The sequence below is a fragment of the Dendronephthya gigantea genome, unplaced genomic scaffold (genome assembly GCF_004324835.1).
Source record: "Dendronephthya gigantea isolate DGI-Jeju-01 unplaced genomic scaffold, DenGig_1.0 000037F, whole genome shotgun sequence".
Taxonomy (NCBI): Eukaryota; Metazoa; Cnidaria; class Anthozoa; order Malacalcyonacea; family Nephtheidae; genus Dendronephthya; species Dendronephthya gigantea.
Window position 1 is genome coordinate 1 of NW_021163047.1, and position 14,158 is coordinate 14,158.

At 35.0% G+C, this 14,158-nt stretch overlaps 2 protein-coding genes and 3 long non-coding RNA genes across 5 annotated transcripts; all 5 read left to right on the forward strand.

Moving 5' to 3' along the window:
* Window positions 1-6: 6 nt before the first annotated feature.
* On the forward strand, window positions 7-6,401 carry LOC114526206 (scavenger receptor cysteine-rich type 1 protein M130-like; the record flags this gene model as incomplete). Its single annotated transcript, XM_028547721.1, has 8 exons — window positions 7-19; window positions 447-566; window positions 1,502-1,624; window positions 2,904-3,224; window positions 4,542-4,667; window positions 5,134-5,253; window positions 5,427-5,546; window positions 6,154-6,401. Coding segments are annotated over 8 exons (1,191 nt in total), but the record flags the coding sequence as incomplete, so codon positions are not given.
* A 28-nt stretch (window positions 6,402-6,429) lies between these two features.
* Window positions 6,430-8,502, forward strand: LOC114526184. Its single transcript, XR_003687319.1, has 3 exons — window positions 6,430-6,473; window positions 7,546-7,668; window positions 8,415-8,502. It is a non-coding gene; the product is annotated as an uncharacterized LOC114526184 (long non-coding RNA).
* Window positions 8,503-8,785: 283 nt separating this feature from the next.
* Window positions 8,786-9,842, forward strand: LOC114526073 (galectin-3-binding protein A-like). The gene is made up of 3 exons (XM_028547575.1): window positions 8,786-8,822; window positions 9,355-9,675; window positions 9,811-9,842. Exons 1-3 carry the CDS (start codon window positions 8,786-8,788, stop codon window positions 9,840-9,842), a joined length of 390 nt encoding a protein of 129 aa, XP_028403376.1.
* Window positions 9,843-11,019: 1,177 nt separating this feature from the next.
* LOC114526152 lies at window positions 11,020-11,902 on the forward strand. Its single transcript, XR_003687310.1, has 3 exons — window positions 11,020-11,113; window positions 11,220-11,330; window positions 11,590-11,902. It is a non-coding gene; the product is annotated as an uncharacterized LOC114526152 (long non-coding RNA).
* Window positions 11,903-12,366: 464 nt separating this feature from the next.
* LOC114526153 lies at window positions 12,367-14,157 on the forward strand. Its single transcript, XR_003687311.1, has 3 exons — window positions 12,367-12,449; window positions 13,515-13,625; window positions 14,122-14,157. It is a non-coding gene; the product is annotated as an uncharacterized LOC114526153 (long non-coding RNA).
* The last annotated feature ends 1 nt before the right edge of the window (window position 14,158 follows it).

The following is a 14,158-nucleotide window of genomic DNA, read 5'->3' on the forward strand; positions in this document are numbered from 1 at the left end:
AACAGCATTTGGTGCGTAGGTTAGTAATTCTGATCCCGCAAACATTACTATATAAAGAATTCATGTATTTTTTTGGTTTAATTCAGCAAAATAATCCTACCGACCGACCGGATCGAACATTATCGTGTCTTTTGTGCTTAAGACAATTATTGTAATATTTCAAAGCATTAGATATGAGTTTTACCAAAACTTAGCTCATTAACGTTTAGCAAAAAGGGCCATTATAATGTGAGTTTTCCAGCCGTAAAGATAAAAAGGTGGACCTTATTGCTTAGCTACAAACAAACCTGCTTTGTACCGCGATCTAACCTATCCTACATCACATGCAGTGCTACAACACCATGCAACAACGAGTTTTATCCTTATTACAACATTTTACCCTTTTTCTCTAACTTGTTTGTTTTAAAGATTGCTTTTTTAATGAATTTTATAATATACATCCTTAGATATCAACGAATGCTGGTCGCCTGACATATGTCAACCAAACGCTTATTGCATTAATTATCAAGGATCTTACCGATGCGCATGTAATGACGGGTATGCTGGAAATGGAACTGTTTGCCAAGGTTTGTAATTACCTCGGCTTCACAGAGCAATAATATAAAATTATACACATAAACAATAATAAGAGGGACGCACAGAAAATTTTTTGGCCCTGGGCAAATGTTTCTTTTAAAACGCCAATCCACAGCAAATCAGAAAAATAGTATTTTGAGTGAACACATTTTTACAGTTTGGTTTTTGAATTCATACTGCTTGAAAAAATGTTTGAGGCTTAAAGCATGGCAGATAGTGGTGTAGCCAGCTTGATGATTTTGTCCGCTATGTAAACTTTGAGCAAGTAAGTATAATTATTCATGTCCTTAAAATTGTTTGTTTTCAAAGCCAACTGATGAACACCAAAATATTAGCATAGCGGAACAAATCGTCAGCCTGGCTACGCTACTGATAGCAGATGCGGGATAAAATTTAAGTTACGTTGAAAGGGGGATAAGAAATAGGAGATAAGATTTAAGTTACATTCAAAAGTGACAATGTTAATTATAATAAAATTGCATCACTTCAACTATGAAAGTCCGAACCCTCTCTCCAAGTTGACCATTCCCCCCCCCCCCCGCGTAGGCGGCTATGTGTAATAATGATTTCAAATTTTTAAAAGCAGATTGTTGAAAGTAAAAGTACTAATTCTGAAATTGAACTTTCGTACTCTCTCGAATCGGTGTATGTATCGATTTTAGTGTTCTCATCTACAGGTTGAAAGAAGAAGTTTAAACAGGTGTTACTGAAACGTTCAAATCTCTTTAAGTGATTTTGTCTGATTGCCGGAGTTCCCCGTTACCCGAATGAGTGAGTCTACTAGACGTGACACTTGAAACCTCAAGAAAACAAGTCGAACTCGAGACTATTATAAAAATGAATTTACAGCTCTAGGCTTAGCTCAACATATAGGTGAATATCCAGTATGAACATAAATTCAAACTTCTTTATCTTGTATTTATAGACATCGATGAATGTTCTCAGTCTACTGCCAGGTGTCCTTCAGTCGACGAATATTGCTCCAACATCCCAGGATCATTTCTATGCTGTATTGGCGAACCTGGTCGAAACGAATCGACTTGCAAAGGTAAATAAAACCTTCCAATACATCGTGTTAAAATGTGATGCATGAACATTTCCAACACGACCGAAGCTATAGCCCAATAATTAGGTCAGTGGTTTAATATTCATATCATATTATTCTGTTTTGCCCGACGTAAATTTATATATAGGTAGAAAGGAAATAAGTACGAAATAAAGAATAAGATGCTTCATAAACAAGACAAGAGAGTCTTGGGAGAATCTGGCAAAATAACAACATTTTCAAGCATGCATCTATGAAGCATTATTTATAAACGTAAAAGCTTTGAAACCTCTAAAGACCGTGTTACACGTGCAATTTTTCTCGCAACTTGCAATGCAATCTTACTTACGTACAGACTATTCAAAATGTACTATAAGTGTACGACACGTACATGGAGTTTGTAATAAACATTAAAATTTCGTAGTGGCCAAATTTACATCTCTCAAAAGCGGAATTTGCATTGCAAGTTGCAAGAAAAATTGCACCGTGTAACAGAGCCTTTAGAAAGGTCACATTTTGCATCGCATTATGCATGATTGACTTGCTTAAATGTTGCCACTTATCATAATTTATTACGTCAAGGTTTCTTGCTTAATTTGAAGTTTTACTTCCATGCTATAGAGCATGCATGACACATATAGAAGACGGGTTAGACATCTTGACGAATTATTAATCGTCTTGTGGCTAAGTGTGACTACTGCCGACTAGTATAAATACGAGATGAACATAAACACGTGCAAAAAAATCATTTGCTCTATTTTCCGAGAAATGTTTGGACCCACATAATCGTCTGGATGGCCCCGCCTTTGTGCACAAAATGCGTTCATTTTATGATCAATAGTCGGCCATTATAACAAATGCGGCAAACAGAGTTGGATCTTGTGTGGTTTCGGTGAGCGAGGGAGGCTACCTGCTGAGGAGTTAATCAAACACCAGCTGTTTATTCTAAAAATTATTTATAAACATTCATCTAAGTTGATGATAAGGTGCGACATCAGCTGTTGGAGCCCCGGAGGGAGCCTAGGGGGACTCTAAACTTATGAAAACATGTACAGAAAAATATCCTAAATCGGGTACAAATTTCTTATGTATCATAAGCTATTTTACTGAAATTTACTACAATGAAAACTTTATGTATTGTGAACAAGGAAATATTTCGAAAATTTAAAAATAGCGACAAGGAAATACTTTTGGGAATTTTGTGCTGTCTTGTGATTTCGATGTAATGTTGGGCCTTACTGATATTTAAAACATTCCTCAAATCACTTGAACTTCTTTACAGAACCCTCTATAAAGTTAAAAGGTTCGATAATTTCAAAAAATACTGGCCGTGTTGAAGTATTCCATGATGGACAATGGGGAAGAATCTGTGGTAAAAATTGGGATATAAGAGAAGCCCAAGTGGCATGTCGTCAACTTGGTTTCCCTGGTGCTATTCGAGCATTGTCCCCTCGTGAAGTACCCCGTGGCTACGGAAAAATATGGTTAGACAAGCTTGATTGTACTGGTCGTGAGACTCATTTATCTAGTTGTTCTGGTATTGACTGGAGAGATCATAACTGCCACTATTATAGAGTTGCTGGAGTAGAATGTGCCTTAAGAGGTTAGATTAACAATCAGGGCCGGTTGTATCAAGCCCGTTCAGCTTAATCGTGGTTAAGTTCAAGATAAAGAGCAAGTCTATGGTTTTATTCAAGAAGCAAACTGAATGTTTCTAACCTTAATACAAATACACTGTTTACAACTACATATTCAGTGCATAGTATTCAAGTTGATTCATTGAAGAAAGATGTAAGCGTGTTATCTAAATTTGACTTATCCACCGTTTAAGCTAAACGGGCTTGATACAACCGGCCTCTGTTATATAACTTGTTATATAACTTATAGCTAATGCCACTTACTGTCACCATATTTACAGTGCTCGTAACTATACATTGTTTTTGGTCTGGTCGCTGGTCTTTTAATTTAATATCGCACATATAAGTAGTAATTCTTCCCACACATCTCAATATTTGAAATATTTGACCTCGGCTACTCGTTTAAAACAAGTCATTTTGTTTTCTGCGATTAGTAGTGACGAATTTCAGTCTTTCATACAATCTGATTGGCTGTAGCACCGTGCGCTGGGTATATCATAGTTTCGAATCTCGTATTCAAGGCTCGTGTTCGACTTTGTCTCAATTACCATTTACCGATTTTAATTTCTAACTTTTCCACGACCTCAATCAGCGGTGTTACCTGGTGGTTAATGAGATAGTTCAGTTTTGATTTGGCGGTTGACTAGTACTCGAGGAAGGATCTCAGTGAATAGTGATCGCGGAATTCATTCAAGGGTTAAGCCCTGGTGAAGGGAAAATGAGAGTTGATGAGAGTTGAGAAGCGAGAGTTCGCACGAGAGTTTTCCAAACATTTTGCACTATTGTTCTGTCACTAGTCAGAGTCTAGTCTGCTACGAAATGCAAACCGCTGGCGCTTTTGCAACTCTCATCAACTCTCATGACCGATCAAACGCGCCCAAACTCTCATCAACTCTCATCAACTCTCATCAAAATTTGAACCAGTTCAAAGTCGATGAGAGTTGATGAGAGTGCACGAGAGTGTATGAGAGTTCGCGGTCAAACGCAAGCGAGAGTTGCAACTCTCATCAACTCACATCAACTATCATTCTCGTTTGACCAGGGCTTTATAAAATGCTCAATTAAAACCATTTTATATTTCTTATGTCCGTTTCAATATTACATTGCTTTCAATATAATTTTATTGCTTTTGTTATCTGATATATGTCTTACAGCGCATTGCTTTCTTTTATTTCATTGATTATTATTATTTATATTCCTTTCAACATTTTATATTTTTTATTAATATATTGCTTCCTTATTTGGCTTTCAAAATTTTACATCACATTCAACATTGTTTTTAGGTGTTGATTATTGTTCCAGCGGATTACACAGCTGTCATAGAAATGCTGAGTGTATTACAACTCTTGGTGGTGGCTTCTTATGCAAATGTAATCAAGGTTATACTGGAACTGGCTTTTCTTGCAATGGTTTGTAATGCATGTATACTTCCACCGAATAATCGTTCATGCATGATTGCAAAAAAAGTATAAAACGCGTAAAATCTAACTGAAAAATACTTCAAAGACTGAGCCTTAAAGAAATCAAAATTTTATATATTGGAATGTAGAAAAGGTTTAAATTGTAAATATACAGGAAACTGAAGCTATATATTACTCAGTTATGGCCGTCTTGTCTCGATGATAAGATATTTCAGACGAAGATGTGCAAACATTAGCGACTGTTTTGATGTCACGTTCACGTCGTAGATTTCGTGGTCTTAAGCTCACTACCCTGCAAATGCAAACATGCTTAAATGAGATAATTTATGTTCAATCATAACATGTAGAATGTTTAAGAGTATAAGAAGAAATCGCTTCTAAATGTTGTGCGCAAAGCAAAGCTAGTCTAAACTTTTCGTTGTGTTAAGTGGCAGATTTATTAACTTTAACCTAGACATCAATGAATGCTCATCACCTCACATCTGTCATTCAAACGCTTCATGCACTAACACTCCTGGAACTTACCGATGCACATGTAAAAGTGGATTCATTGGAAATGGAACTTTTTGTGAAGGTATTTTTTCACCTCGACTTTTCAGAAAAATAATCATTTTCAAGCTAGACTATATACAGTAATCTGTGTGTAGTTACCGCGACGTTTTAAAAAATGTAAAGACTAAACACGATGAGGAGGAAAATTTTATAATCATTTAATATTCTAATAATAATTTTCCAAATGCTTCTTAGATTATGATGAGTGTTCCCATTCCGCGCACTACTGTCCTTCAATTGAAACTTGCAGAAACATTGTTGGCTCGCATGAATGTTGCTTTAGACAATCTGATGGAAGTAATGTTACTTGCCAAGGTAAATAAATCAAAGGCATAGAATTATACCCTTCGAATAAGCAAATGTGCTCCATAGTGATAAAATTTATAACCTTTTGCACTTAAGAAGCAAAATGAATTTAGAGAAAAGTGAATTTTGACTTTTTCAGCATTACTCGCGTTTAACATAAGAAAAAAGATTTGTGCAAATTTATATTAATTTTGCATATTATACTGGCTGAGAAAGTGCGTACGCCGCAGGTGGCAGCAGGGTCAACTCCTTTTTACCAGCAGTGGATTTCATTTTAACCATTGCATTCAGTCTATACCTTAATTCCAATGAGCATCAAGAATAACACTATCGTCTGGTGAAAATTTATCAAAATTCAACAGACAATGTTTTCCAAGCGTGTAAATTGCGCAGAAATGCCTTTTCACCCATCTACCCCTCTTTAACTTTGCATAGTTCCGGGGTCTCCGTGAGAGAAAAAACCCGGTATGATCTGTGTAGGACTTCTCGGACAGTCAAACCCTTGACGATCTACCGAGTTCTGAGATATATTTTTGTGTTCTTTTGTGTGTGTACATCTAAAGTGAGACGTGGTATGCGGCTTCTACAAAATTAATTGTCAATCTTAATTTTTCAGAGATGACTGTCAGATTACAAGGACCGTCAAGTTTCAATGGCACTGGTCGTGTAGAAGTGCGCCATAACGGACAATGGGGGACAATATGTGATCATAATTGGGACATAAACGATGCTCGAGTAGTCTGTCGTCAACTTGGTTATTCGAGTGCGCTCAGAGCTCTTCGAGGAGGGCAAGTTCCTTCTGGTTCAGGACAGATTTGGTTGGACGAAGTTGGTTGTACAGGGAATGAACAAAATTTAGAGAGTTGTCCTCGCACTTCGGGTGGGGAGTCATCTGCAGTCATTCTGAAGACGCTGGAGTGCAATGTTCTTCTGAAGGTAAAAAATAATTTAACATCTAGGGTAAAATTAATGTAAAAATCATTAAAAGTAAAAGTATCATGGCAGAATTTCTTGCTTTTAAGTGGGGTAAAAGAGTTTATCTTGACAGATATGTTTGCAAGATAACTGATCTAATATTACAGATACTGTAAATATTTTTAAAATCCATTTTAATGTCGGTGGATCGTGATCAAAAGATTCGTGTTATTGAATCACGTTCAGGTAGAACCATAACGCATTCCCATTGGCGTTAGTTACAATGACCTATCTTCTACAACAGGGTTACGCTACATGGGGGAACAAAATTATTAGTTATAACAAGTTATTCTGAGTGAAAAATGAGTTTTAAGAATGTCAACTTCCCATAGTTGGAACACTACACAACCCAATGATTGAAAAGGATTTTTTTTAAATAGGTAACAAATCAAATTTGAATCTGTAATGATGAAATTGTTTTTGTTTAGCTTTAAAAATGTTTGCCTAGTTGCTGGAAGAATTAAAAATTGACAAAATAATAATAGTTTATTACAAAATCTATCGCTAATACTCGTTTATCGCACAAAGACAAAAGTGTTTATGCTCTGTCCTCGAATTTTGCCATGTTCGCTTTTTTATTTTTTGAGATATCGTTTTGAAAAGGGGAATAATAATTTTCGGTCACTAAGAGAAACTATAATACAGGTTTTGCATATCTTCATGAAATATAGAGAACAATACAATAGAACAATGAAACAATAGAATAAACCAATCGAACACTTTTGTTTGCTAGGGTAAAACCCTAATTATTAACATTTTGTTAAATTATATAGCTTTCTTTATATATTTTGAAGAGAAAAGATACCTAGGATCGATTAGGAAAAGTTTTAGATTATACCCTTTAAATTTTTCATAACAGTATAAATTATAAATCTGTTGTAGTGTACCCCTTACACTAGAACTAGTTACGTCGCTGTAGAGCATTGAATCCTCTTTTTCCCTCTCTTTTAACAAATTGGAACTATTGAAAAAAATCGCGACTGTCTGGCGATTGTCTGCGCTATTTATAATTTTAAATTTGCCGTCCATATAGATGTTGATTATTGTACATTGGGGCTGGACAACTGTCACAGTCGAGCTCGATGCATTAATGAAACTGATGGTTTTTCATGCAGATGTAATCCAGGCTATACCGGCAACGGTGTTTTTTGCAATGGTTAGTAACACTTATGTATAGTTTCTAAGTTAACTAAGTGACAAAAATAAATATCCACCACTAGTAGCATTATATTTCTAATATTTTTAATTATAAGCCCTACTTATAAAAAAAAACTAAATGAGTTTTTCTCCAATATAATGGACCACTTGCGCTTTAGATTAATTTTTGATCGAAGTAACCAGAAGAAAATAAATCACCACAGCTACATGCAAAGACCTTACTTAAATTAGTGCAAATGCAAAGTTTGGCTGGGAAATGTTGTAAAATAAGGAAAATATAGCCATGCGAAGTGGCAAATTTTGTATACTTTTGTATTACGTGCAGAAATGTGTAACTAAATTAATTATAAACTTCTGACCGTAATACAAAGGTATACAAAATTCGTCAACTTCGCATTGCAATATTTTCCGTAATTTACAACAACTCCCAGCCAAACTTGGCAATCTTTTTAATATTAGTAAGCTCTTTCAGAAAATGTCGTAAATTTCGAAAACGTCCTGTATTCAAATGACTAAAATTACCCGACAATAACCAGATAAGCAAAGGTGCAGATAGGTATCGGCATCCCTAATGACAGATATTAGAAATGATCTGTAGTGGTTACTTGCATCATTAATTTTCTTTAAAGTTTTCTTCAGTGACAGAACACAGTTTTTGATGATTTAATCATGGAATATTTATGTTTTGACGTTCTAGGTTTCTTTGAATATTTTTCATCATTGTCAGACTTATATTCATCTTAGATATTAATGAATGTTCATTTCCAAACGCCTGCCATTCCAACGCTTTTTGCACCAACACTCCTGGATTCTACCGATGCTATTGCAAAAGTGGATTCATTAAAATGGAAGTGTTTGCCAAGGTACTTGTTTACTTTGTTATCAAATAATAGAATTAAGCATTTTATGTTTTGCAAACAAGTCTAATTTTTTTTATTACCTGTTCATATAAAAGTAAATCAACTTTCTCTTTAGATATTGATGAATGTTCTGATACAATTTATAACTGTCCTAAAAACGCAAACTGTACCAATACAGTTGGAACTTATCTTTGTTGCGAAGATTTGATTTGTAAAGGTAATTGAAACAATTTATATATATACGAATGGTTTGATATGGCGTTGAGAATATTTTTCTTTAAATTTATGGCCAGTAGGTAAAAACTTTGCATGGAAAATAATAACGATCGATGTTGATCTAGGATGGGTTTTGAAAAAAAAAGCCATGTCTGCAGACACCTACAAAAGAATTCTAAACTCTCGCTAATTTCATGTTTTGTAAAAGTTTTCGTGTTTTTTAAATACACGAAAATTTGTAGTAAAATTATCCATACTATGTCTTCTTTTTGCTATACGTGTTTATCACATATAAGTGTATAGATTAAGATTTTTAAGAGCATTTTATATTTGTAACATTCTATTAGTGAGAGTTCGAAACCTTTATAATATATCAAAGTGACAAGATGGTCGCGTGCGAACGCATCATGGAAATAGGCTAGAAATCTCGTTAAGCCAGATAAATAGAGCCTGAAGTCCGTTTTCTGCTAAAATGGCTTCCTATTATATTTTTCTCTATACTATCGTTAATATAGTATGCGATTGTTTTTTTAATCATGGCACAATTACAGTATACAATAACGCATTCGGCCTCTAATTTCTCCCAATAATTTCGTCCAAATTATTAGAGCCACACATCAGGTTACAAGGTCCGTTAAGTTCAAATGGTACTGGTCGTGTCGAAGTTTTCTATAATAAAAAATGGGGAACAATCTGTGATGATAATTGGGATATAAGAGATGCTCGAGTGGCCTGTCGTCAACTTGGTTATCGGAATGCTCTCAGAGCTCTGGGTAGTGGCCAAGTTCCACCTGGTTCAGGACAAATATGGCTAGATGAGGTTAGATGCACTGGGAATGAGCAAGAACTGTCCAGTTGTTCTTCTCGATGGTGGGGACGCCATGACTGCAGCCATTCTAAAGATGCTGGAGTAGCATGTTCCTCTGGAGGTACGTTTTTTAAAATGAAACTTCATCCGTATGTCACATTTAAAGTTTCGATAAACGTTGGGTCTCCTGAATACATCCAAGAATCTGGTGGGCAAAATTTACCCGGATTTTTTTTTCTTAGTTCTGTCTCTTTAGGATTTGAATTAAAGCATTTATCATCTGCATAGTTGACTAGGAACTTCTCCAATTTGAATCAGTAGAGCATCAATTGCCTGTATAGTCTATAAAAAAATCAGTTATTCGAATCCGTGTAGTTCCTTCACTACTATACTTTAGCTGATTGACGTTGATTAAAGAAATTTCTATTTCTCATCATCTTTCTTGTTTTTGTATACTAAAATTTATGTCTATAGTCAACAATTCCTTATTTTATTCTTGCACAGAGTTTTGTATTTATTATTGTTCACAGCTGTTGATTATTGCTCCATGGAATTTCACAATTGTGGCAGGAATTCCCAATGTATTAACACCAATGGATGGTTTGCATGCTGCTGTAATCAAGGCTATGCGAAAAATGGTGCTGCTTGCAACAGTGAGTAAAATAATATTATAGTTTAATACGATAGAAAAAAACTTCAATTTCAAATGCATACTAGCTGTCGCTTTTCCGAAAGTCGAAATCTCAATGACCTAAAGCCTGTTTTCCACTAGGCGGAATTTTGCTCGCGGAGCGGAATTTTTCTTTGTTTTTCTCACATTAGCTCTGCGTGAAAGCGCGCAGACAATTAAAAATTCCGCTCCGCGGGTAAAATTCCGCCTAGTAGAAAACAGGCTTTACGTAGATCCTAACGTAGATCCTAAGGTACATAACGCTGATTTTAGTTTTAACGTTCTTGATATTTACCTTGTGTCTTTTACGCAAAAATCGCTTCACGCTGAAGTGGAGGACTCAACGTTAGTGAATAAATAGAACAACTCATAAGGATTAACATTAGATAACGTAATAGAAATATTCTTTGAAATTTCGAAATAAATACAGCATGCATGATCGTTTTATGGATACTTTAAACTGTGCTTCAGAAATTTATCGCTGGATCCTCCTCAGCAGTGTTCTCCGGGACTGCCTTAAACAAATTAAGCAATAATGCATGCAGTATAACAACTTTTACTAAAAGCATTCCAAAAGCTAAATCACCCACACTGAAACTCAGTTCTCTTTCATAACGTTTCCATGGCGGTTGACTTTTTTTGGCGGTTGACTTGTTTTTATATCTTTTCATTGTTTAAGAAATAACTTTCTTATTGTTTCACTCAATAAGTGTGAGTGGGATTGAGCTTTTGAGCATTAGCAATGTTTTATTTGCAAATTTATTTCCAGATATCAATGAATGTCTATCATCTTACAACTGTTCATCGGAAGCCTTTTGCACCAATACCCCCGGATCCTATCGATGTACATGCAATAATGGTTACACAGGAAACGGGACTGTCTGTGACGGTGAGCACTTATTTCGAATTCTAAAATAAACCTTGCATGTAAAATCATTGAATAATCTTTCAGTAGAAGTGATAGTTGGATAAACTGAAGACATTCTTCAATTCAGATGTCGATGAATGTTCTCTAAATATATACACCTGTCCTTATCCTTCAAACTGTAAAAACTCTGTTGGATCTTATGAATGCTGTTTCAATGAAAATGGGATTTGTCTACCAGGTACGCCATAGATTAACGTGAATTACAACTAAAATAATATTGCAAACTTCAAGTTTAATACTTTCTGTATGAACATTTTTTTTATTTCAGTTTAAGTGCAAATGTAAATTAATTTTTCAAGATTAATATTTTTATTATAATGACCTGTATCAATCTTGTCCTGTCTATATTTCCAAATTTAATATTCTTTAAACAAACTTTGATTAAAAAAATAAACTGAATTATATCCTGGCGTCTTTTCTTTGCCGTAAAACTTTAGGGAAAGGTATCAGGTTGAAAGGACCATTTAGTTCAAGTGGTGCTGGTCGTGTGGATGTATTCCATAATGGAGATTGGGGAAGAGTATGTAGTGACCGTTGGGATATAAATGATGCTCGTGTTGCATGTCGTCAACTTGGTTACATCGATGCTATTGCAGATATTCGCAGTAACGATGTTTTTAGTCGTAGAAAGATATGGTTGGGTGATGTTAATTGTGCTGGAAATGAGGACAGTGTATTCAGTTGTTCGCATTGGGGCTGGGGGAAACATGACTGCGGCTACAGGGGAGATGCTGGAGTTGCTTGTTTAGTAAAAGGTAAAATTAACACCGGACAATTGCGAATAAACAGGACATCTTGAGAGTCTAAATTAATATGAATCAAGCAAGAAAACGTCACATGCAGGCACAGTTCCTACCTGTGTCTTGATTCATATTTTGACTCTCAAGATGTCCTGTTCCTTCGGAATTTGTTTTTTACTTTACTATGGGTTCTGCTGTATATAATGGTATTGCATGGTCGAGCATAAAATTTTTCGTGATATACTTTTTAATTTCAAAAAAATATTTCACATAAGTCGAATCATAGATTATGATTACAAACTTCTTGAAAAACAAATAACAAATTTGTTGAATAATAAATATATAAAGCTGTAAAAGTTTAAATAATTATAATGACTTCCAGCAAAGTGGTTAGATTAAATTACTGAACATTTTACGGTTCTGTGTTTTTACAGGCTTTGATTACTGCTCATCGGGAATGGTTGATTGTCCTAAAAATGCTCATTGTAAAAACACTGATGCTGGGTTTACATGCTCATGTAACCCAGGCCTAGGCTTTGCCGGAAACAGGTGCCATGGTGAGTAATGTACCTGTAACATATCATCTTTGACACTAGTACCATTTTGAAACTAGTAAACAAAGCGATATCATTTCATGCCCAAATAAAATCTGAAGTTTGAAATCGTCCTAAACTTCACTAAGCAGTTCCATGGAAAAAAATATTTTTGTTAAAATTCCTATTTTTGTTTTTGTGCTCGTATGTGGACATAATTATGGACATTTCTTTTACTCTTATTTCTTACCCTTTCTTACCCTTACCCAAAACAATTGTTAGCGATGGAGGGACATAAGTAGTTAATTGATTTTTTTACCATCAAAGAATGAAAATATTACGAAGAAAAGTGTAAACTAATAAAAATTCGATTCTGCCATCATGTTTCTGGCTCATTAATAATTATTAGCATTGTTGAAATCTACATGCATTATCAAAGAGAATGGACGACTTGCGCTTTCGACTAATTTTTTACCTCGGCGATAAAAAGGACATTTTCTGAAAGATCTTACTTAAATTAGTGTAAATGCAAAGTTTGGCTGCGAAATTTTGTAAAATACCGAAAATATAGCCATGCGAAGTTGTCGATTTTTGTATACTTTTGTATTACGTGCGGAAATGTGTAACTAAATTAGTTACACACTTCCGGTCGTAATACAAAAGTATACAAAATTTGCCAACTTCGCGTGGCTATATTTTCCCTATTTTACAACATTTCGCAGCCAAACTTTGCGTTTGCACTAATTTAAGTAAGATCTTTCTAGCTGTGATGATTTATTTTCTTCTAGTTACTTCCATCAAAAATTAGTCTAAAGCGCAAGTCGCCATTATCATGCATGCGTCTTTTTCGCATTAAAACTAATCCACATGTATCATCCTCTGCATGTGGACCTGTAAATTTATGTATACCTGTTAAGTCTGTTCATGCTGTGTAGTTTTTACCGTGAAATATTTTCAGTGAAATAAATGCGAACTTTTCAATGACTCCCCTCTTGCAGCCCTAAACTTAAGGTAACTTCTAACACTCCTGTCATTCAATAAAAAAGGCGTCTTATTCGTAAATCAACACGTCATTAATTTCATTCGTAGATATCGATGAATGTCGATCCATTTCCTGTGGTTTCAACGGTCGATGCATTAATTCTTTTGGATCTTTTCAATGCATATGCAATGCTGGATACACTGGGACTCTTTGCCAAGGTATGAACCCACAAGGATACTGAAATATTATATCTTCTCTTAACTCAGGTCGTGTATGGGTTGAGCTTACTTGCCATGCGTATATGATGAAATAGTAGCATATAATCGCTAGTGTGGTGTAAATATATTGTTTTTATAGTTACTGCATAATTGCCATTTTTTGCCATGAATTATTTATTACATGTATATGAGTTACATAATTTCATATAACATGCACTTCCATTTAAAATTGAACATTTTCATCAAATTTTCAATTTTAAGCTTACAGGACACATTTAATGGCATTCCGTGGAGAATTGCCACTTAATATAAGTCCATTTTTAATGAAATTTTCACCAAATGCTCGTTGGCATTATGCATGACGAGTATTGTCAAGTTCATGAAAAAAGATAATTATATGAAGTATTCGGGAAAATTTTAAGTTGCGGTACCTTATACGTCTGAATTTTTCTCGGATTGTCTGTATGTTTTGACCACTTTCTGTTTAACCATTTAGATGTTGATGAATGTGCCCTAAGAGGGCACACGTGTGG

What these genes read in the sequence shown, in the direction of transcription:
- LOC114526073 (XM_028547575.1), top strand. Translation starts at nt 8,786, where the DNA reads ATGGCGTTGAGAATATTTTTCTTTAAATTTATGGCCA. An exon ending in TTTCTTTAAATTTATGGCCA is followed by an intron (nt 8,823 to 9,354) that starts GTAGGTAAAAAC and finishes CCAAATTATTAG; the next exon opens with AGCCACACATCAGGTTACAA. An exon ending in AGTAGCATGTTCCTCTGGAG is followed by an intron (nt 9,676 to 9,810) that starts GTACGTTTTTTA and finishes CTGTCTCTTTAG; the next exon opens with GATTTGAATTAAAGCATTTA.